The 23,639-nt window shown below is 51.9% G+C and overlaps 1 protein-coding gene across 2 annotated transcripts in view; it reads left to right on the forward strand.

Annotated features, from left to right (window-relative positions):
• The first annotated feature begins 12 nt into the window (after positions 1 to 12).
• The window catches only part of Megf8 (multiple EGF-like-domains 8), a 49,180-nt gene continuing 25,553 nt past the window's right edge, over positions 13 to 23,639 (forward strand). Inside the window, exons 1-16 of one of the 2 annotated variants that reach the window (XR_003946483.1) lie at positions 13 to 968; positions 9,655 to 9,818; positions 10,745 to 10,951; positions 11,760 to 11,940; positions 12,027 to 12,115; positions 13,136 to 13,551; positions 13,961 to 14,106; positions 14,289 to 14,411; positions 17,033 to 17,187; positions 17,404 to 17,523; positions 17,841 to 17,985; positions 18,067 to 18,230; positions 21,049 to 21,249; positions 21,634 to 21,834; positions 22,740 to 22,976; positions 23,494 to 23,612. Coding sequence is in view for 1 of the 2 variants with exons in the window: in NM_001160400.1 (NP_001153872.1) it covers positions 782 to 968; positions 9,655 to 9,818; positions 10,745 to 10,951; positions 11,760 to 11,940; positions 12,027 to 12,115; positions 13,136 to 13,551; positions 13,961 to 14,106; positions 14,289 to 14,411; positions 17,033 to 17,187; positions 17,404 to 17,523; positions 17,841 to 17,985; positions 18,067 to 18,230; positions 21,049 to 21,249; positions 21,634 to 21,834; positions 22,740 to 22,976; positions 23,494 to 23,612 (2,855 nt within the window). In the remaining variant the exon portion in view is untranslated. The remainder of the gene's footprint in view (positions 969 to 9,654; positions 9,819 to 10,744; positions 10,952 to 11,759; positions 11,941 to 12,026; positions 12,116 to 13,135; positions 13,552 to 13,960; positions 14,107 to 14,288; positions 14,412 to 17,032; positions 17,188 to 17,403; positions 17,524 to 17,840; positions 17,986 to 18,066; positions 18,231 to 21,048; positions 21,250 to 21,633; positions 21,835 to 22,739; positions 22,977 to 23,493; positions 23,613 to 23,639) is intronic. The other variant, NM_001160400.1, reaches the window with a different exon arrangement.

Here is a 23,639-nt window from a genome sequence, read left to right on the forward strand (position 1 = left end):
AACAGATGGGAGGAAAGTTTCCGGAAGTCTTCCTCGAGAAGGGGTGGAGCCAGGCGCTCCTTAGTCCTCTCAGGGCCGCTCTGACCCGCCGCTCTTCCTCTTCTCGCCTCCTCCTAGCCTGTCCTCCCCTCAGAGGCTGCGCGGCTCCCGCCCCCTCGCCCTCTCAGCGGGTCTTCCTCGGGCCGCTCTGGCCCGGGAGTCTCCAGGTCTCTCTGATCTAGCCCATTCGCCTCGAGTGGGAGGAGCGGGTGGGTAGGCATTAGAGTGAGCCCTGGAGATCCGGGCCGGGACCCCGAAGGCAGGCCCCGCCCCCGTCTGGAGGGGTCTCCCCAGGAGTCTCCGGGCCAGGCAAGTTCCACCCCGCACGCTCCATGGACCGCCCAGCTGGGCTGTAGAGCACATCGCCCCTGGAAGACTGTCTATACGGTCTGTTTTGGCCTTGCAGCAGCCTGAATGTAATCACTGGATACCGTTTATGGAGTCGGCGCCCCTATGGGGGCTCGTGTCTATAGGGGACCCTTACGGTCCCTAGGGGTCAGCCCTATCCATAACGACTTCATATCCAGGGCCTTCCATGGGTCTATAGGGCCGGCCCCTCGGTTTCAAGAGCGCATCAACTGCGGCCCTTTCCTTGGCCCGGACTGCGTGGCTGGTACATCCTTGGACTACAAGGCCATGCTACGTCTGTAAAGGTTGCATCTTGCAGGGCCTCATTCCCAGAGGGTCTTCTCCAGGTCTTCACGGCCCTTCCCGTCCCTTAGGGCCAGTGCCTAAGGCGGCGATGGCCTTGGGTGGAGCTCTGGCCTTGGCCCTTGCACTGGCCTTGGCAGTGCTGGGACCGCTGTCCCTCAGGGTCCTGGCTGGTGACTGCAAGGGGCAGCGGCAGGTGCTACGGGAGGCGCCAGGCTTCGTGACGGATGGTGCGGGCAACTACAGCGTCAACGGCAACTGCGAGTGGCTTATCGAGGGTGAGTGGGGCCGCGTGGGTCACTCACTCGGTTGCTAGTTCATTCATTTGTGCGTTCATTCACTGAGCACATTCCTAGAACCCGGCTCCATTCCAGGACTCTTGCTGTAAAATGTTGGACATCCAGTGTTGCAGCCAGCTTGGGCCCTAACTCTGATGGGAGGGAATGTGCCAAGAGTCACAGTAACAAACTAGGAGTATTTGTGAGGGGTGTTTTTCTTCACTTGATCCTGAATGTAGCGCACAGAAAATATCAATCTAGCACAGCTTTCTACCACTCCTTTATTTTTGCTTACTTGTAAGTCCACTCATGCCTTTAATCCCAGCACTTGGAAGGCAGAGGCAGGCAGATTTCTGAGTTCGAGGCCAGCCTGGTCTCAGAGTGAGTTCCAGGACAGCCAGGCCTACACACACAAAAAAACCCCTGTCTCGAGAAAACAAAAAACAAACAACAACAACAAAAAGTAAGTCCACTCACCTGGCTTAGGATCTAGGCTCTATTTCATATGAGTTTCGTGACTTTGGATGGATGAATTTCGAAGGCACAGTTTCTTTTACTCCAAATGGCCGCAACAATAGTACTTAGTTAAAAGGAAAGGAGTCAGATATTTAACACATTTGATATCTGGTATAGTATATTAGTCAGGGTTCTCTAGGGAAGCATAGCATAGAATGAATCTTTATAGAAATGAGATTAGAATGGCTTATAGTCACTGTGCGGTGGTGGCGCATTCCTTTCATCCCAGCACTCCAGAGGCAGAGGCAGAGGCAGGCAGATCTCCGAGTTTGAGGCCAGCCTGATCTACATACTGAGTTCCAAGACAGCCAGAGAAACCCTGTTTTGACACCCCCCCTCCCCCAAGTAAAAAGAATGGCTTATAGACTGTGGTCCAGCAAGTCTGATAAAGACTGTTTACCAAAAAAAAATCCAGTAGTAGTAGTTCAGTCCACATGGCTTATGTCTTACCTGGTCTTCAGTATATGCCAGAATGCTAAAGAGAGTCAGTTCTAATGCAGACAGGAATTAGAAGATGCTTCTGAGCAAGCCTATGTGCTAAAATCTAGTATGCTAAAACAGATAATAGAAGAAGCCAGGACTAGTGCCAGAGGCAGGAGTCGGGGAGGCTTGTGAGTTTGAGGACAGCCTGGGCTACCTCAAAGTGAAGGACTGGACTCCTAGTTAGAGTGAGAGCAAGCAGGCCAAGAGCAAGAGCAAACTTCATTCTTTCATGTCCTTTATACAGGCTGCCAGCAGAAGGTGTGGCCCAGATTAATGGTGGAGCCTCTCACTTCAAAAGATCTGGATTAGAAGTGGGCCTTCCCACTTTAAGTGGTTTAGTTAAGGGAAAAAACAAACAAACAAACAAACAAAAACAAACCCTTACAATTGTGCCTAGCTATTTAGCTTTTAGTTAGTTCCAGATATAGTCAACCTATCACATGTAGCAAATGTCCATTAAGTGCCCTTAGGGTTATTGTTGCATTTAAATACTTCAATAAAACTTAGTCGTTCATGTGCCAGAAATTATATATGCCACCATGACATAGCAGAAGACCAGGGACCTCCTTCCCAGCAGTGCTTGCGGGGGAGACCGACATACTAACAGTCACATACCAAAGTACTCCCCTGGGAGAGCCCAGAAGAAGTACATGATCTGGGAGAGAGGAGAGCAGAGAAGATTCTGGAAGAGATGTCAGAGCTGAGACCTGAGGGATCTATGTCTGTCAGCCAGGAAGCGAGAAGCAGAACATTTTAGAAATAAGGAACAACCTGTGCCCCTTTCTTTTTTTTTTTTTTAAAGATTTATTTATTTATTATATGTGAGTACACTTTAGCAGTCTTCAGACACACCAGAAGAGGGCGTTGGATCCCATTACAGATGGTTGTGAGCCACCATGTGGTTGCTGGGAATTGAACTCCAGGACCTTTGGAAGAGCAGCCAGTGCTCTTAACCACTGAGCCATCTCTCCAGCTCCCTGTGCCCCTTTCTTATGGGCTTTCAGGGATCCGTGAAGCTCTGGGAAGACACAACGTCTCAGGAGTCTGATTAATCCAAGGCACGTGGGATGCTTTTGAGCATGCATATGTGCTAAAATGTAGTATGCTAAAACAGTTAAAAGGAGAAGCCAGAGTCAGGAGGAGGAGGTTTGTGAGTTTGAGGCCGGCCTGGGCTACAAGTTGAAAATCTTTTTTTATTATTTTGCCTTTTTTTTTTTTTTTTTCCAGAGCTGAGGACTGAACCCAGGGCCTTGTGCTTGCTAGGCAAGCGCTCTACCACTGAGCTAAATCCCCAATCCCGAAAATCTTTTTAAAATAGATTTATTTACTTTTATTTTCTGTGTATGAGTGTTTGCCTGCATATACATGTGTGCACTATGTGTGTGCCTGGTGCTGACGGAGGCCAGAAGAGGGCATCAGATCACTGGTACTGGAGTTATAGTTGCTTGTAAGCAGCTGTGCGGGTGCTGGGAATTGAACCTTATCCTCTGAAAGAGCTGCAACTGCTCTTAACCTCTGACTCATCTCTCTCGCTTGCAGGTTTTTTGTTTGGTTTTTGCTTGCTTGCCTGCCTTTCTTCCTTCCTTCCTTTGTTTTCTTTCTCCTTCCTTCCTTCCTTCCTTCCTTCCTTCCTTTCTTTCTTTCTTTCTTTCTTTCTTTCTTTCTTTCTTTCTTTCTTTCTTTCTTTCCTTCTTTCTTTGAGGGTTTCTCTGTGTAGCCCTGGCTGTCCTGGACCTCACTCTGTAGACCAGGCTGGCCTCGACTCAGAAATCCACTTGCCTCTGCCTCCCGAGTGCTGGGACTAAAGACGTGCGCCACCACTGCCCGGCTTCTTCTTTCTTAAGACAGAATCTTATGTTTCCCAGGTGGCTTGAACTGGATGGATATGCATCCTCTTGCCTCTATCTCCCTAATTCTGGGATTATAGGTGTTAACTACCGTGCGTCATGTGGTACTTGGGCTTGAACCCAGGGCTTCATGCATGCTAATAAGCTCTTTACCAACTGAGCTACTCCCCCAGCCCAAGACCCTGTCATTACTACCTCTTCTCCTCCTTGTAGGGTGTGTGTGTGTGTGTGTGTGTGTGTGTGTGTGTGTGTACGTACAAGTAACAACATGTAGGGGTCAGAGGACAACCTCTTGTATCAGTCCTTACTTCCCACCTTGTTTGAGGCAGAGTTTCTTTTTTTTGTTGTTGTTGTTGTTGGTTTTTTTGTTTGTTTGGTTGGTTTTTTTTGAGACAGGATTTTTTTTTTTTAAGATTTACTTATTTATTATATGTAAGTACACTGTAGCTGTCTTCAGACACTCCAGAAGGGGGAGTCAGATCTCGTTATGGATGGTTGTAAGCCACCATGTGGTTGGTGGGATTTGAACTCAGGACCTTTGGAAGAGCAGTCGGGTGCTCTTACCCACTGAGCCATATCACCAGCCCCGAGGCAGAGTTTCTTGTCCACTATTGCCTGCCTGGCCCAGGAACATCTGTGTATTCTCTTGTTTCTGCTCCCTATTTCAATGTAAGCTGGGATCGCTGCCTTGCACCACCCTATCCAGCTTATGTAGATCCAGGAGGATCTGAACTTGGTTCTTTGTTCCCTGAGCTATCTCCTTAGCCTTGAAGGTTTTGTTTTGTTTTTGACATGTCCCAACTATAGCTCAGGCCAATGTGTAGTTGGGCATGGTGGACTGTCAGTCTCCGGGGTGCACAATGTTCAGGGCTGAAGTAGAGGCTGGAAATGGGAGTTTTGTGGCTGGGCCTAGGGGAAAGATAGAAATCTGCTAGAAGGTTCAGAGGGACAGCCATTGAAGCACATGTGGGAGTGTTCTGGGGTATAAAAGTGGCCAGCTTCTATGAAGACTCGAGGGAGGCTAATATGTCTTAGGATCTGTGTCTATGTTTGTCTAGTAAGTCCAGACAATAGACTGGGAGGTGAGGAGCCAGAGATGCCCCTCGAACGTCACATTGGCAGTTTGGCCGTTTCCCTGGGGGTTCCAGTAAGCTACGGAATGGTTGTTCTCTTGAGCCTGGGTGGAGGGTGACAGGCTAGAGGCTTGGCATGTGGGAACAGTGAATTCTAAAGTGGGGCAGAGGTGTGAGCCCTGCAGGGAGATGTTTGTGGATTTTCCCCAGTGGGATGGAAGCAAGCTGATTAATGTGGGGTGTGGCATCTGTCACCCCAGGAACCAGCATCTTAGCTTAAAGTGTTGGTCCAAGCTTGTAGTCTTGAGTACCTGAGAGGCCAAGGCCAGGGGGTCCTGACTTAGAGGACACCCTGGGCTATAGTGGACCCCGTTTCAAAATTACCCTGACGTCTAAGTGGCCCAGGCTGGCCTTGAACTCAAAATTCTCCTACCTCAGCCTCCCTGGTGCTGAGATTGCAGGAGTGCGCACCATGCCTCAGTACGCACTTCTTATACCCTGATTGTGTTTTGTCTGGTCTCAGGCTTCCCAACCTCCTCCGGAGTAAGAGAATCCCCCGCTTTCTCCAGGGGCAGGCCAGGAGGCGTGGCTTGGGGTCAGATTCCTTTCTGGAATGGTGTAGGGTTGAAACCAGAAACCTTGAGCTTTAGGAGGGAGGCAAATCTCCAGCCAGCTTCCAGCGAGCAGGCTTTTACCTTTGTTTTAAGTGCTTGATCAGAACAGGGTGTTTGGTGAAGGCTGGTGAGATTCTGGAAGATCTGGATCCTGGTTCTGCTGGATGGCTCTTGTGTAATCTCCAAACTGAGGGTTGGGGTCTGTATGGTATATCCCTGGGTTCTGGTCAGTGGACTCAAAGGCAAAGTAGTCAGCTCTTCCTCCCCCTCCTCCTCTGCCTCCCTCCCCCTCCTCCTCTTCCTTTCCCTCCTCCCCCTCCCCCTCCTCCTCTCCCTCCCCCTCCTCCCCCTCCTCCCCCCCTTCTTCCTCCTCCCCCTCCCCCTCCCCCTCCTCCTCTCCCTCCCTCCCCCTTCTTCTTCCTCCCCCTCCTCCCCCTCCTCCCCCTCCTCCTCCTCTTCTTCCTCCCCCTCCTCCTCCTCTTTGGTTTTGTTCTTTTGTTTTTTGAGAGAGGATCTCACATAGCCCAGGCTGGTCTGGAACATACCAAAGATGACTCTTCTGATTGTTTTCTAAATGTTGGGATTATAGGGGTGCCTCACTATGCCTGGCTTTGTGGTGTCAATTTATTTATTTATTTATTTATTTATTTATTTATAGACTTATTTTATGTGTGTGAATGTTTTGCCTGAGAATGTGTGTGCCTGGTGCCTGAGGTCAGAAAAGGGTGTCAGATCTCTGAAGCTGATGGCTATGAGCTCCTGTGTGAGTCCTGGGAATTGAACTTGGGTCATCTGCAGGAGCAACATGTTTTCTAAGCTGGTGAGACATCTCTCTAGGCCAGACCTTTAAAAAAAAATTCTTATATTTTTTGAGATTATAGTATAATTATATCATTTCCCTGTTTCCTTCCCTCCTTCCATATACCCCTTCTTGCTTTCTTCCAAATTTATGGTCCCCTTTAAAATTTAATTGTTGTCATATATATATATATATATATATATATATATAAAAATCTAATTGCTCAATACTACTTGCTTAGTCTGTATGATATGTGGTTTCTGGTTTTGCTTATGAGGCAAGCTCTTGCTATGTTGCCCAGGATGGCCTTGAACAGCCTTACTGGTCCTGCCACACCTGTGACATAATTACATGTGTCACCATGCTTTTGCGTGTCTCTTCATTCTGTCATCCAGCCACTGCTTGGTTCTTGCTTAACCCCAGGCCTTGTGCCAAGGCAGTGTTTGAGAAGACATTATGCCCAGGTCCTGAGTCCTGTGAGCCTCCTCCTGGCACAGAGATTCAGTTATGCTGGGATGTGCGAATCCCAAAGAGAGGCTCTTAACTCAGTCCTGAACCATCAGGGTAGGCTTCCTGGAGGAGGCCTCCAAATATAAAGCAGCTTGTGCAGAGGCCTGGCTCCCCACAGAGCCAGGTTCCAGGCATGACCCACTAGTCCACTGCTCTAATGGCAGAATGAGAGATGAGATCAAGTTCCAAACACCAGGGCAGGGGGCTAGCTTTTCTCCTAGGCTGAGAGAGCCAAGAAGGACTTTTAGCGAAGGAATACCAGTGCCAGGTGTAGGATTGGCCTGAAGCACTAGAGAGCATGTTAGGGCAAGACCTCAGGTTAGGTGTGGAGGGAGTCTGTGTCAGTGGTCCTGGAAGAAGGACAGTCACAGGGACAATGGCTGGGCAAGGCTTAGTATTGAGCATCCTGGCTCTGGGCTAGCAAATTATAGTCACATTGTTGACCACTTACACCAGCCTCGGTGGGTAAGGAGATGATTCTCACTTATAGACAAGGAAGCTAAGGCTCACGAGACTCACAAAACCAAGGCAGGATAGGTAGATAAGAAAGAAAAGAATCGGGGGCTGGAGAGATGGCTCAGTGGTTAAGAACGCTGACTGTTCCTCCAGAGGTCCTGAGTTCAATTCCCAGCAACCACATGGAGGCTCACAACCATCTGTAATGGGATCTGACGCCCTCTTCTGGTGTGTCTGAAGATAGCAATAATGTAGTCTTATACATAAAATAAATAAATAAATAAATAAATAAATCTTAAAAAAAAAGAAGGAAGAAAGAAAGAAAGAGAACTTGAGAAAAGAGAGCACACCCCCCGCCCTGGTTCTGTGTTGTTTTTGAGATATCTGGTCATGCAGCTCGGCAGGCCTGGACCTTCGATTCTCTTACCTCAGACTCCAGAGTGCAGGGATAGACTAAGGACAACCCTAACGGCGAGATCCCCCTGCCTGCACCTCCTCAGTACTGGCGCTGCCGGCATGGGCAGCTAAGCCTGGCTTTGTGTGGCTGGGAGCCCAGGGCTTTGTGCACACTAGGCAACTCTAGCAACTGAGTCATATCTCCAGCTCCCCAGCCTTAGCTCCTCTAAGGGCGGGTGCTTGCCAGCCTGTTGGTCCTTCTTCATGCTGTTCCTGGTAGAGTGCCCCTGTGCATGACAGGCAGGCGTTCTACCACGACGCTGCATTCGAGGCCCTTTAAAAATCTCACAGTGCTCCAGAGGCAGAGGCAGGAGGATCTCTGAGAGTTCATGGCCAGCCTGGTCTACAGAGTGAGTTCCAGGACAGCTAGGGCTACACAGAGAAACCCTGTCTCTAAAAACAAAAAAAAGTAACCAAAAAGAATTTTTTTTTCTGATGTCATTGACTTCCCCAGGGTGCCTAGCCTGGCCTTGAACATGCACTGATTCTCCTGCCTTCTCTTCCTCAGAACTGAATTAGAGGTGTGATCAACCATGCTTGACCATTATCCTACTTCTGATTTCTACCTTTTGCTGCTTGATTCCTAGAAACTTCAATTCAAATGACCAGACCTACAACACACACACACACACACACACACACACACACACACACAGAGAAATCAACCTTCCACAATAAAAAATGATTCAGGGGGGCTGGAGAGATGGCTCAGTGGCAATAGATGCTCTTTCAGAGACCATGAGTTCAATTCCCAGCAATCATATTGTGGCTTACAATCCTCTGTAATGGGAGCCCTTTTCTGGTGTGCACTCATAAGTGAATAAAAAAAAGTTTTATATATATATAAAATTTAGTTTCAAATTACATACAGATCTGTTAGTTCATTTCATTATTAATGCCCAGGTGGGAATCAGTCTTTCTCCTCTCTCTCTCAGAAGAGATGAAACCCAGGACTTTGGGCATGCTAGCCAATCACTTTACAACTGAGTCATGCCCTAGCCCTTCACTGGGGGATTCTAGGCAGGGGCTCTACCACTGAGCCACGCCCCCAGCCCCTCACTGGGGGATTCTAGGCAGGGGCTCTACCACTGAGCCACGCCCCCAGCCCCTCACTGGGGGATTCTAGGCAGGGCTCTACCACTGGGCCACGCCCCCAGCCCCTCACTGGGAGGTTCTAGGCAGCGGCTCCACCACTGAGCCACGCCCTCAGCCCTGGCCTAAAGATCTAGCTCATTTAATACCAGTTGTTCTGGAGGCAGAGGCAGGCGGATCTCTGAGTTTGAGGCCAGTCTGGTCTACAGAGTGAGTTCTAGGACAGCCAGGAATACAAAGCAAGACCCTGACTTGAAAACCAAAAGAGAAAAAAAAAGAAAAAAAAGAAAAAAAAAAGAAAACGCTTTTGGCTGAGTTCCATCACAGTCTTGTTAGGTAGCAGTCTCATTTGTAGATCAGTGTCTTATAGCTGGGACGATTGAGCCTGAGAGGGCAGGTGGCTTACCCTCTAGGTAGTAGTAGTTCAGGAGCAGAGCTGAGACTGATGACGTAGTTTTCTTGTGTTTCTGTAGTAGCAAAGTAAGTGGGAACAGTAGAGTCTGTGCGGGAACAGGGACCCACAGTGCTCCAGTCCCCCCCCCCCCCCCCCAGTGCTACAGGGTAACTTCTTTGTCCATAGGGAGGAGCCAAGGTTCTCCCTGCCTGGTTCCTGGGCTGCTCTCACCTTGTGCTGAGTGCTGTGTGGGTTTTGTGAGTTTTTACAAGTTGACAGTGGATGTTCAGCCCAATAGCAGAGCAGAGGCTACGAGTTGACTCCCCTGACCAGGAGCTCCCTCACAGCACCCAGAACAAGGTGTGGTGGTTTTTTTGGGTGGGCTCCGGGGATCCTCAGAGAAGATGAGAACATGTGAGAACCTGGCCCCTGTGCTCACTTCCCAGCCCCGAGCCCTCAGCACCGGATCCTGCTGGACTTCCTTTTCCTGGACACGGAGTGCACTTATGACTACCTCTTTGTGTATGACGGTGACTCGCCCCAAGGCCCTCTGCTTGCTAGTCTGAGTGGGAGCACCCGGCCCCCACCCATTGAGGCTTCCTCAGGCAAGGTTAGTGGTGATGGGGTATGGGACCATGGTCTCTTGGGAGTGAGGGGGTCCTAGGAGCACAAGCCTAGGAAGAAATGAAAAAGATTGGAAGGGACGGAAAAGGCCAGAAAAGCCAGTCAGAGGGTGTCAGAGAAGACAGTGGAAGGTGGAGAGGCAGAGTGCTGGGTCTGGCGGCTAATACCTGTAATCCCTGCTCTTAGGATCCTGTAAGGGTTGATTTGAAACCAGCCTGGGCCCCATACTGAAACCCTGTCCCAAGCAGCAACAACAACCAGATAGTTCCACAAACACACAGAAAACAGACAACCGAAGGCAGGGCGGGGCTGGGGAATGCCCCTCCGTTGGCAGAGTGTCTGCCTAGTGTTCACAAACCCCTGGGTTCAATCACCAGCATCCTATAAAACAAGGGTGGTGGTACACACATAATGCCAGTACTGGGGAAGTAGAGGCAGGAGGATGGGCTTGAGGCCAGCCTGGGCTAAATGAGATCTTTTTTAAAAAGATTTATGAGTGGTCTATCTGCATGTACACCCGTGTGCCAGAAGATGGCATCAGATCCAATTATAAATGGTAAGGAGCTACCATGTGGGTGCTGGGAATTGAATTCAATATCTCTGGAAGAGCAGCCAGTGCTCTTAACTGCTGGGCCATCTCTCCAGCCTCCATGGCATCTTGCTTCTTCTTTTTTTTTTTTTTTTTTTTTGGTTTTTCAAGACAGGGTTTCTCTGTGCAGCCCTGACTGTCCTGGAACTCACTTTGTAGACCAGGCTGGCCTTGAACCCAGAAATCCGCCTGCCTCTCCTCACAAGTGCTGGGATTAAAGGCATATGCCACCTAAACAACAAAAGGAGACAGAGGAAGGCAGTGGGTTGTCCAGGGGTGGTGCACTGTCCAGATGCAGCCAGATGCAGCCTCTTGTCCTGTAGATGCTCCTCCACCTCTTCAGCGATGCCAACTACAACCTGCTGGGCTTTAACGCCTCCTTCCGCTTCTCCCTGTGTCCCGGAGGCTGCCAGAACCATGGGCAGTGCAAGTCCCCGGGAGTGTGCGTTTGCGAGCCGGGCTGGGGAGGTCCAGACTGCGGCCTGCAGGAGTGCTCAGCCTACTGTGGCAGCCATGGCACCTGCGCCTCGGTGAGCTGTCTCCCACTGAGGGTCCCTGGGATCCTGATCTGTGACCATACCTGCCACATCTGACTTAAACAGGGCCTTGTTCCATCCTGACCCTCCCCTCCCTGCAGCTGTGGGAGCCAGTCCCCTCCCCTTCCAGGTCCCCCACCCCAATGCCTGTGACTTCATCCCAACCCCACCTCCACCTGCTCCTGTCCCTTTGGGACCTCACTTATAGCTCTGTCCTCATGTCTAGCCAACCTTCCCCTAGGGGTAATGGCTCCTGTCCTCTTTCAGGCTGAGGTCCTACTCCTGCCTGGCTATCTGTTTGGCCGTCCCTGCCACGGTGGTTTTTGAGACAGGGTCTCATTTTGTAACCATGGTGGCCTCCTGAGTGCTGGGGTTACTGACATGTGTCACCACACCTGGCTCCCTGCCATGACCTCTGTCCTTCCACCCCTGACCTAATACCTCAGCTCTGCACCCCTAACTTGGGATCTGTATTATGTTTGGAATCCCCTTTGCCTCAGTCTCCCCAGTTGGAGCTCATCCAGCCCAGGTGGAACATGAGCCTCTCTTCTGTCTGTCTTGCCTTCTCTGTGGGTCTGTCTGCTCTGCCCCACCTCTTTCTCCCTTGGGTTGTACCTTTGTGTCTCCTGTTCCTCTCCCTTGTCCTCATGCTTGTCCCTTGTTTTCTCTCTGTTTCCTTGAACATTCCCTTCCTGTCTTTCTTTTTCTACCCTGTCTGTCTTGGCTCTGTTTCTTTCTGAATGTTCTACGACCCATATCTCTGCCTTTTTCTCTCTCTGCACTTTTGTCCCCTTCCTCCCAGACCCTGGGACCATGCCGCTGTGAACCTGGATTCTTGGGACGAGCCTGTGACCTGCACTTGTGGGAGAACCAGGGGGCTGGTTGGTGGCACAGTGTGAGTGCCGGGGACCCTGCCTTCTCTGCCCGAATTGGGGCAGCTGGTGCCTTTCTGTCCCCACCAGGGCTGCTGGCTGTCTTTGGAGGTAAGCAGATGGGGAGAGGGTGAGCTTGGAGGGTCTGGAGGCGTGTCAGCCTGCAGCCAGGGTTTGAGCGCTCACCTCATCTGCAGGCCAGGACCTTAACAAGGCCCTGGGTGACCTTGTCCTGTATAACTTCTCCACGAACACCTGGGAGTCCTGGGACCTGACGCCTGCTCCGGTATGGACCCTCCTCTGCTCTGGCTGCGGTCCTGCCCACTCACGACCCCCAACACCCTGACACCCCCAGACTGGATAAGTGCATCTGGACACCTGCTTCTCCCTGTCTCTGTGCTCATTCTGAGATTCTTCTTCTTGCCCACACTCCCATCTTTCCTTCTCTTGTCCTTCTCTCTCCCCACTTGTCCCTTCTTCTTGTCCCTTCTTCTCTTTCCTTCCCTCCCCTTCTCCAGACTCCCTCCCTCCCTCCCTCCCTCCCTCCCTCCCTCCCTCCCTCCCTTCCATTTTTTTTATCAGACAGGGTCTCAAGACAGCCCAGGGTGGCTTTGAGCTCCTGATTTCCCTGCTTCTTCTGTGCTGTCTTGTAGACATGTCCTACCATACCCAGTTTGTATGTCTCCTCTTTTCTTTGACTGATAGCTTGGCCTCCATCCCTCCGGTTGTTTCTCTTGTTCCCTTCCATTTCTGTCTTCCTGTCCCTCACTCTCTCACTGTGTTTCTCTGTGTCACTGTCTCTGTTTTTATTCTCATGTCTCACGTCTGTCCGTCTGTCCATCCTTCCTTCCTTCCTTCCTTCCTTCCTTCCTTCCTTCCTTTTTTCTTTTATTTTGAGTTAGGACTTAGGCTAATATGGATCTTAGTCTATAGCCTAGGCTGGCTTGAACTCATGGCAGTCTTCCTGCCTCCCAAGTGTTGAGATTAGAATGGCACATACCACCAGACCTGGCTTTCTGTCTGTTTGTTCTTTATTTCCTCCTTTTTTTTTTTTTTTTTTGTCTGCTTGAAGCAGGGTCTCACATAGCTTAATCTGATCTCAAGTTCACTACATGGCCCAGGCTGGCCTTGAACTCCTGATCCTCCTGCCTCTGTCTCTTCTTCTCAAGTCCTGGAACTCCAGGTCCACACGTCCCCAGGCTTGTCTTCTATTCCCTCTCTGCATATCTGCTTTTCTGACTTTGTATCTCTCTGCTCTGGTCCTTTCCAGTGTGTCACTATCTTTCTCCTTGTCTCTTCCCCACAGGCTGCCCGTCATTCTCATGTGGCCGTGGCCTGGGCTGGCTTGCTGGTGCTGATGGGTGGTGAGCTGGCCAATGGCTTGCTAACCAATGATGTGTGGGCCTTTAGCCCCCTGGGTGGAGGCCACTGGGAGCTCCTGGCACCACCTGCTTCCAGTTCTTCTGGGCCCCCGGGGCTGGCAGGCCATGCAGCTGCTCTGGTGGATGACATCTGGCTTTATGTGTCCGGTGGCCGCACTCAGCATGACCTCTTTTCTTCTGGCCTCTTCCGGTTCCGCCTGGACCACACCAGCAGGGGCTATTGGGAGCAGGTGATCCCGGCAGGTGGGCGGCCCCCTGCTGCCACTGGGCACTCTATGGTGTTCCATGCCCCATCTCGTACTCTGCTGGTCCATGGTGGACACCGGCCTTCCACTGCCCGGTGAGTAACACGTCCTGTACTCCTGTTCCTTGGCCACAGCAGCCCTAGAAGTCTTTGCTCATTGACAGACTCCTGGTTTCAGGTGGTTACCTCTGCCATGGACCATTTGTTTATCTAAGTCTTCACTTTGTCTAATATTTATCTATTCCCTCACCCGAGGAGCCTAGCGCTCTCTGATCCCTTACTGGGGCTCTGACTAGTCACTTCCCCCACACTTCCACCGTCCTCCAGCTCTTGCCAGATTATGCAAGATGCCAGACCCTGCTCAGACCTGGTTCCTGCCCACAGTGAATGTCTAGTCAGGATGGGATATAGACATGGTCATGGCCGGTCTCAATCCTGGGTGAAGCTAGGGGAGAGAAGGAAGGCCCTCCTCGCCCTGGGCCCCTGGCCTGTCTCTTCCCTGTAGGTTTTCTGTGCGGGTGAATTCCACTGAGCTCTTCCACGTGGAACGGCGTGTGTGGACCACGCTGAAGGGCCGGGATGGGCTCCAGGGTCCACGGGAGAGAGCCTTCCACACTGCCAGTGTTCTAGGAAACTACATGGTGGTCTATGGTGAGGTGATTTCCCTAGATCCTGTCTGAATTCCAGGGGCCTGAGCCCACCCTGAGCTGAAACTGAGCCTGGACAACCCTACCTCCCCCAAGGCTTGCCTGAGCCCACCCAGAGATGAGACTCAGCCTGGGTCTCCTCCCTCTCCTGAGGCTTGCCAGCGGTGCCCTTTCCTCTTTTCCCAGGGGGCAATGTGCATACGCATTACCAGGAGGAAAAGTGTTACGAAGATGGCATCTTCTTCTACCACCTTGGCTGCCACCAGTGGGTGTCAGGGGCTGAGCTTGCCCCGCCAGGAACCCCTGAGGGTGAGTCTCCTCTGTTTTCCTGAGGGCTTTTGAAGATCTCTGAGTTTTAGCAGGAGATGCCTCAGTCATTACCTTGGTGGGCCAGGCATCCTGTTGGAATGACCTCTGGAGACAAGCCTCGGTGAGGACAAGGTGGGGGACCAGCAAGCAGATGTAGGGCACTGAACATGGGTTTTACTTTTTATTTTTAAATGCACATGTGTGTGAATGTGTGTGTGCGTGTGTGCATGTGTGCAGCGTGCACATGTGGGAGCCAGAGGACAACCTCAGGTATTAGCCTCAGGAATACTGTCCACCCTCTCTGAGTCAGGGCCTCTCACCAGCTAGGCTAGTCTGGCTGGCCAGTGAACCCAACGCTTCCCCTGGCCCCACGTCTCCAGTGCTGGGATTGCCTGGCATTCCTCTGACAGTGCTAGGTATGGAACTCCAGCCCTAATGCTGTGAGGTAAGCACTTTATCAACAGAGCCACCTTTGCAGCCCCAGAACCTTGGTTCTGTTGGAAGCTTGCCAGTTTGCAGCTGCCCTAAGAAGCAGTGACTTCATGGCATAGTGACAAGAGGTAGAACCAAGGGCTGGAGAGATGGCTCTGTGGTTAAGAGCACGGGCTGCTCTTCCAGAGGTCCTGAGTTCAATTCCCAGCAACCACCTGGTGGCTCACAACCATCTGAAATGGAGAGTCTCCTCCTTTGGCCTCTGCATGCGTACACGTGGCTGTATACAGCATATACCATACACCACACACATACAATAGTAAAGTAAATGAGAAAAGACTGCAATTTTTTTGACAGGCATGGTATACACACTATGTTCCCAAGACTATAAGCAGAAGCAGGATATAGAGTCTGCATCTAGACAGGACTATATGCAATGACTCTGTCTCAAAGCCCAACAAAAGGGCAGGAGCATGGCTTAGTGGTCAAGCCCTTGCTTATAATCTACCAGAGAGGGGCTGGGGGCGTGGCTCACTGGTGGCACTTGCCTGGCATGTGTAAGGCCTTGGACTAGATCTTTAGCATTGCAAAAATACATGCGTACATACACATGTACAAATTTCCAATTTCTTGGGCTAAGACCCATGTGCTTACAAAGTATAGGGGTCAGTAGGAAGTCAGAGAAGCCATGATTCACTTTTTATAACCAGAAAGGGGGGTTTCTTGGTTTGCTTTTAGTGAAAGTACCAGGCTGGGTTGGATCTAAGTACTTGGTATGGACAGCCTTGGCTACTTCTTTCCCCAGTTCCCATCTGGGCCCCTCCTACTTGTTTGTCACTTTCTGTTTGTCTTATTTTGTGTGTGCCTGTGCATGTAGGCCCAAGCCAGAGTGTGTGTGCCTGTGCACATGGGCCCAAGCCAGAGTGTGTGTGTCTGTGCACATGGGTACAAGCCAGAGTATGTGTGTCTGTGCACATGGGTACAAGCCAGAGTATGTGTGTCTGTGCACATGGGTACAAGCCAGAGTATGTGTGTCTGTGCACATGGGTACAAGCCAGAGTGTGTGTGTGCCTGTGCTCATGGGCCAAAGCCAGTGTGTGTGCTGTCTGTGCACATGGGTACAAGCCAGAGTATGTGTGCCTGTGCACATGGGTACAAGCCAGAGTATGTGTGTCTGTGCACATGGGTACAAGCCAGAGTGTGTGTGTGCCTGTGCACATGGGCCCAAGCCAGAGTGTGTGTGTGTGCCTGTGCACATGGGTACAAGCCAGAGTGTGTGTGTGCCTGTGCACATGGGCCCAAGCCAGAGTGTGTGTGTGCCTGTGCACAGGGGCCCAAGCCAGAGTGTGTGTGCCTGTGCACATGGACCCAAGCCAGAGAGTGTGTGTCTGTGCACATGGGCCCAAGCCAGAGTGTGTGTGCCTGTGCACATGGACCCAAGCCAGAGAGTGTGTGCCTGTGCACATGGGCCCAAGCCAGAGTGTGTGTGTGCCTGTGCACATGGACCCAAGCCAGAGAGTGTGTGTCTGTGCACATGGACCCAAGCCAGAGAGTGTGTGTCTGTGCACATGGGTACAAGCCAGAGAGTGTGGAGAGCCCAACAACCTGCAGGAGTCAGTTCTCTCCTTCTACCATGTGGATTCCAGGGATTGACCTTGGGCTGTCAGACTTGGTGGCAGGTGCTTTTGTATGACGGACCAGCTCGCTGGCCTATTGCTTACCTTTTATAGATGTCACCAACTACTGTTGAATCGTATCTACTCACTTCACATTCTCAGAGGGCCTGAATTTGAGACCAGCCTGTGGTTATAGATTGAGGTCCTCTCTCTCGCTCCTTTCCCCTCTCCTTAGCCCCCTTCCTCCCTCCCCTCCCACCTCTCTCTGGGATGGTTCAGTTTAAAGCAAAGAAACCAAGACTTGGCAAAGTTGAGTCTCCTGCCCAAAACCATACAGCAGCTCATAACTGATATATGATTTGAATCTGTGTCTGTCACAAAGATCATTTTGAGCAGGGGCACTGGGCCTCTGAGAGAATTGAGAAAATAACGCAAGCGCAGAGCCAGGCAGGCCAGTAGGATTTCCTTGGCTAGGTAGGAGCTAAAGCAGCAATAAGCCGGCTAGACTGGGGCAAGGGCAGGAGCCAGGAGGGCAGGAGCTGGGGAATGTCTGATGCTGTGACTGTCTTCTAGGTCGAGCGGCGCCTCCTAGTGGCCGTTACTCACATGTGGCAGCTGTTCTTGGTGGCAGTGTCCTGCTGGTGGCTGGGGGATATAGTGGCCGGCCTCGTGGGGACTTGATGGCCTACAAGGTGCCCCCCTTCGTGTTTCAGGCACCTGCCCTAGATGTGAGCATTGGGGTGATGGGGAGGGAGTGACTGTGGGTGGAGGCAGCAGTCTCTGCAAATGAGGGGTGCTTGGAGAGAAGTGGGCAGAGTACGAGGTTCTCCAGGCCTGAGGGAGGAGTGGGGTGGGGTTAACTGGAGCAGTCATGGGGAGCCAGCCTTGGCAGATACTCCAGGTCTTGAGAGCAGTGTCCTCTCCTGTGTTCCGTGTCTCTGCAGTACCACCTGGACTATTGTTCCATGTACACAGACCACAGTGTCTGCTCCCGAGACCCGGAATGCAGCTGGTGTCAGGGCGCTTGCCAAGCTGCGCCCCCTCCTGGGACTCCCTCAGGAGCTGTGAGTGGCTACCCCAGGCCATTCATCCATCCACTAGCACAGAGACCTGCCTTTAACTCCCCCTGCCTAAGTGGTCAGCTACCCAAGATCCTCATTCCTGCCTCCTGACTGTCCCCAACCCAGAGCCTGTACCTCTCCTAGCACCCGAGTTTAGGACCCTGTCCCTGCATCCCCGAACCCTTGTTCTTGAGTTCCTGTAGACCAACCCTGCTGTTTCCTGATGGCCACTAGGCTGCCTCTCCCCAGACCGTGTAGCCACAGCTCTTGTTGGATCTCCTGAGGCTCAGAGGACAGTGTATATTGTCTCTTCCTTACAGTGTCCAGCGGCCAGCTGCCTGGGCCTAGGCCGCCTGCTAAGTGACTGCCAAGCATGCCTGGCCTTCAGCAGCCCCACAGCTCCTCCCCGGGGACCTGGCGCCCTAGGTTGGTGTGTGCACAATGAGAGCTGCCTTCCTCGGCCTGGTGAGTGTCGAGCAGCCATGGGGGAGGGGCTCAGAATACCTCATACTGACCCTCCAGTCTCCCATACCCCTGTCCTCTCAGAGCAGGCCCGCTGCCGAGGGGAGCAGATCTCAGGCACCGTGGGCTGGTGGGGGCCAGCACCCGTCTTCGTCACTTCCCTGGAGGCTTGTGTCACCCAGAGCTTCCTCCCTGGCCTGCACCTGCTCACCTTCCAGCAGCCACCCAACGCCTCTCAGCCTGACAAGGTGGGGGCCAGATGGACCTGGGGATGGAGTGGACACTTAGAGACCTAGGGTTGCTTCTTTTCAAATGAGTCTTTCTTGGGGACAGTACTGGGATGGAACCCGGGGCTTTTGTGCATGTTTGTTCTCCCTGCCCCGAAGCCGAGCCGCACCCTAGCCCTCACTGGGAGTCTTCAGGCACGCTCAACTGCTGAGTTTTCTAACAGGGTTCTTTTACTTACTTTGAGACAGAGGTCTCCTAAGGTTGCCCATGCTTGTCTAGAACCCAGTCTATTCGAAACAGACCTCACAGTTATCTTTCTCCCTGGCCTCCCCGTGTAGGCAAAATGGTAATCCCATGCCATGAGGCCCTACAAAAGAATTTTTTTAAAATCTTGGTGAAATAACACATAAAATCAAAAGGTTGTAGAACAAGCTGGGCATAGTGGCACACACCTTTAATCACAACCCTTGGCAGTCAGAGGCAGGTGGATCTCTGTGAGTTTGAGGCCAGCCTGGTCTACACAGTGGGTTCCAAGACACCCAGAGCTATATAGACAAACCTTTTCTCAAAACAAAACAAAGTAGGACAATATTTTTGCCATTTCTAAATCAAGTCTAGATTTATTTACCAATTGCCCCCATCTTCCTCTTCCCTGAACTTGGCCACGGATTTTGCAGCTGTGGGCATTTGATGGCGTCAGGACATCTGCCTACGATGTCCAGCTTCTTTGACTTAGTACAGTGTCTTCAGGGCTTCTTCGTGCTGTGCATTTGGAAATAGACTTCAAGCTGGATGTGGTAGAACACCTCTGTGATCCCAGCGCTCGGGACGCTAGGGCAGGAGAGGAGACTCTTGAAATCCAAGTTACCCTGTACCAGAGTGAGACTCCGTCTCAGAAACAAAACAAAAAGTCCAAAGAGCTTCATTGCACCACGGTGGAGAAGGCATGGCGGCTGGAGTGTAAGGCAGCCAGGAAGCAGAGAGGTGAATCCTGGTGCTCAGCTTGCTTTCCTGGCTTTATGCTGGTACCACTCACATTTCCACCTCGGCTCACTCAGTCGAGTGATTCCCTCACATACCTGCTCATACGTATCTTGTCAGGTGGACAGTCAAGTTCATGGGCACAGTAAACTTGGCAACCCTCCTGCCTCCTCCTCCCCCTGGCCCCTTCAGTACTGGTATTGACGGCATGTGTACCATGCCTAGTCTACTCTTTCTCCATATATCCAAGCATGCTTCTGGGTGACAGAATGTAGGAAGCGCTTTTGCTGGTATTGTTTTTGAGACTGGTGCTGATAGCCTAGGCTCAAGTGATCCTCTCTTGTCTGCCTCCTGGGTAACTGATACTGTGCCCCTCTTGTCTCTCTGAAACAAATTTTCTCAGAGTCGAGGCAGGCCTCGAACTTGCTATGCAGCCGAGACTGGCCCTAAATTCCTGATGTGCCTCTTTTCTTTTCTTTTCTTTTCTTTTCTTTTCTTTTCTTTTCTTTTCTTTCCTTTCCTTTCCTTTCCTTTCCTTTCCTTTCCTTTCCTTTCCTTTCCTTTCCTTTCCTTTCCTTTCCTTTTCCTTCCTTCCTTCCTTCCTTCCTTCCTTCCTTTCTTTCTTTCTTTCTTTCTTTCTTTCTTTCTTTCTTTCTTTCTTTCTTTCTTTCTTTCTTTCTTTCTTTTTCGAGACAGGGTTTCTCTGTGTAGCCCTGGCTGTCCTGGAACTCACTCTGTAGACCAGGCTGGCCTCGAACTCAGAAATCCACCTGCCTCTGCCTCCCAAGTGCTGGGATTAAAGGCGTGTGCCACCACGCCCGGCTGACGTGTCTTTTTCTATCTCCTGAGTTACAAGCCTCTGCGCCTGTACCATCCTGCCCTTCTTATTTTGAACAGTTATATAACACTTCATTTACGCTTAAATGTTATACTGCTGCGCATTTATTTAGATACTTATTTTTGGAGATAAGGTTTGGCAGTGTAGCCCAGGCTGGCCTCAACCCTTGCATAAACTTCCCAAGTGTTAGGTTCTTATTTTGAAACAGGGTCTCCCAAGGGTCAGCAAATCTCGGTCCCGTAAGTTACACAAATAGTGTCCAGTGAGGAATCCTCAGGCTGGTCTGTTTGTTACTCCAGAGTCACACTCTGGCAAGCAAGTCAGTCTTGTGCTGTGTGGTCATTGGGAATCATGGTCCTAGCTTTGGAAGGGCATGCTGGGAAAGAAGGGAGCTGCGGACAAAGATGCCAAAGGCTCCAGTCTTCAAGCTTGAAAGACATTAAGACGTTGTTGGTTGCTTTTTTTTTTTTTTTTTGTAGTCCTACCTGTCCTGGAACTCCTCTTATAGATAGACCAGGCTGGCCTCGAACTCACAGCTAACTGCCTCCTTCTCACATGCCAGTGTTAAGGGAGTGTGCTACCATACCTGGCTAGTTTTGAAGCATTTACATGTATTATTACTGTGTGTGTACGTGTAGGTCAGAGGACAGCACTGTGGAACTGACTGACTTCTTCTGGTTGTGGAGGCTCTGGGTCTGCACTCAGGTCTCCAGGCCCACGTGGCAAGCTCCTTTGCCCCTGAGGCATCTTGCTGGCCCCTCGGTCCTTTGAGTTTTACCTGAAGATGAGGTTGGGTTGGGCCCAAGGTAGAACCTGTTTATATTCTCTGAATTTGGTCCCTAGAGGGAAGATGGGCAAGTTGACTTAATTCAGTCCCATCTCAACGTCTCAGTCGGTGAAGGTGGTTTGGCCGTCTTGTCTCTTGTGGTTCTGACGTGACCTGAGGGGTGTGTACTTAGGGACAGTCCATCCACAAGCAGAGAGGGACTTAACATACATCCCACCTCTGGGTGGTACAGGTCTCCATTGTCCGAAGTACAACTATCACCTTGACACCCAGCCCGGAGACAGATGTGTCCCTAGTCTACCGAGGCTTCATCCACCCCCTGCTGCCAGGAGGACCAGGCGGCCCTGGGGCTGAAGATGTGGCTGTGTGGGCTCGGGCCCAGCGTCTCCATGTCCTGGCCCGGATGGCCAGAGGCCCTGACACTGAGAACATGGTGAGGGATTCTAGAACATTCTGGGGTGATTTTTGGTAAATATGGGAGTGAGTGTAATTCAGGGCATCTGTGGTGACTTCAGGGTTCTGGGGGACAGTGGGGAGCATTCAGACATGGGGCCTATCCTTAAAGGAAGAAGGGGCTGTGGGGTTTCAGCTATGAGCAGACGTGGGAGGAATTGTGGGTAGGGTGAAAAAGGTTTGAGTGACAAGTGCGATTTCCCTGAGGAGAGGGGTCATGGGGAGGGGAGGCAGCTTCCCAAAGTCTAGGAACCCTTGAGGCCCTCTTCCTCCTGGGAGGAACTGGGGTTCTTGGAGGGATTGGGAGACCAAAGAAGGAAAGTAGAGAGTTCCGAGGTCTTCTATGTTGCTCACTGCACTGCAGGAGGAGGTGGGACGCTGGGTGGCTCAGCAGGAGAAGGAGACACGGCGTCTGCAGCGCCCTGGCTCTGATCGCCTCTTCCCATTGCCGGGGAGAGGCAACAAGTACGCGGTGGAGATCCGAGGCCAGCTCAACGGCTCGGCAGGCCCTGGGCATAGTGAGCTCACCCTCCTGTGGGATCGGACTGGAGTGCCGGGTGGCAGTGTGAGTGTCTAGCCTCCAACTCTGTTCCTAGGCTTTGGCCTCAGATCCTCTCAGCTTCCCAAGTTCCAAGCACAACAAAATTTTAAGTCACTTGATTCTGACTTCAGCCTTGGACCTCACTTTTAACCCACCAAACTCTTAACATTTGACACCAGGCCCTGATAAGATTTCCATATTCTTTTCTGGAACATGCTAGGATGGGCCTTGCGCGTTCTAGAAAGTGCTCTATCCCTGAGCTATGCCCCCAGCCCCTCACCGGTAGCTATTAGGAAAGGGCTCCATCTCTGAGCCATGCCCCCCAGCCCCTCACTGGGGGATTCTAGGCAGGGGCTCTACCACTGAGCCACGCCCCCAGCCCCTCACTGGGGGATTCTAGGCAGGGGCTCTACCACTGAGCCACGCCCCCAGCCCCTCATTGGGGGATTCTAGGCAGGGGCTCTACCACTGAGCCACGCCCCCAGCCCCTCACTGGGGGATTCTAGGCAGGGGCTCTACCACTGAGCCACGCCCCCAGCCCCTCACTGGGGGATTCTAGGCAGGGGCTCTACCACTGAGCCACGCCCCCAGCTCCTCACTGAAGGATTCTAAGCAGGGGCTTTACCCCCAAGTTCCTTCCCCTTCAACCTCTCACTTGTTGATCCTAGACAAGTGCTTTACCCCTGAGCTATACCTAATCCCTACCCATATTCTGTCTCTGTCCATATCTGACTTCTCTTCCCTTAGCTCTTGTCTTGCACACTTTGACCTCTAGTCTCTAGAGTCCTTCAGACTGTGGCCCCTTCCCTCTGCTGATTTCCTGAATCCCCGTTGTAGCTGTCATGCTATCTCCAAACCTTTAACTGCAGTCCTCATCTCCAATGGACTCTGCCCCAAGACCTAACTCCTGTCCTACGTGCCTGCCCTAGGAGATCTCCTTCTTCTTCCTGGAGCCCTACCGCTCTTCGGCCTGCACCTCCTACTCCTCCTGTCTGGGCTGCCTGGCTGATCAGGGCTGTGGCTGGTGCCTCAACAGTGCCACCTGTCACCTGCGTCAAGGCAGGGCCCACTGTGAGGATGATGGGAGCGGCGAGTCCCTGCTGGTGCTGGTGCCTGCCCTCTGTCCACTCTGTGAGGAGCATCGTGACTGTCATGCCTGCACCCAGGTGCCTGCTGGAGGGAGTCGGGTATTTTGTAAAGGAGACAGACTGTCAGGCCTGCTAGCTCCCGCTGGTGCCACCCCTCTTCCTCTGCTCGATGCTTGTTTCTGGTCAGAGTTTGTTCCTGTGACCTGCAGGGGAGCCACAGGCCCCAGATCTGCCATCATTCAGCCCAAGTTCTTTCCGATGCTCAGTCTTGCAACATAGCCTGGACTGGCCTCCCAAGTGCTGGGACACTGCTATGTGGCCTGAGGTCGGGCTTCCAGCTGGGTTTTGTGTAGGCTCCTGATCTGGTGCCTGAGGCTGGGAGAGTAAATGCCTATTTGCACATCTCTGGATCCAAAGGATTTTAAATCTACCCGCCTCTCACTCCTGACAGAAGCTAGGTAGACAGACAGTGGCTGTGTCTGAAGGTGGGCTGCAGAGTGTCATGCCCTGGGAGGAGGTGGTGGCAAGAAGGCTGGAGGCAGGAGGGAGAGGCAGCTGGGTTTGGGCTGAGTTCTGACCTTGCCCTTCACCCCAGGACCCCTTCTGTGAGTGGCATCAGAGCACCAACCGCAAAGGAGATGCAGCGTGCAGCCGGCGAGGCCGGGGCCGAGGCGCTCTGAAGAACCCAGAGGAATGCCCCCCACTCTGCAGCCAGTGAGTCCGGCTAGGTCCAGGCTGGGG

This window comes from Mus musculus, chromosome 7 (genome assembly GCF_000001635.26).
Source record: "Mus musculus strain C57BL/6J chromosome 7, GRCm38.p6 C57BL/6J".
NCBI lineage: Eukaryota > Metazoa > Chordata > Mammalia > Rodentia > Muridae > Mus > Mus musculus.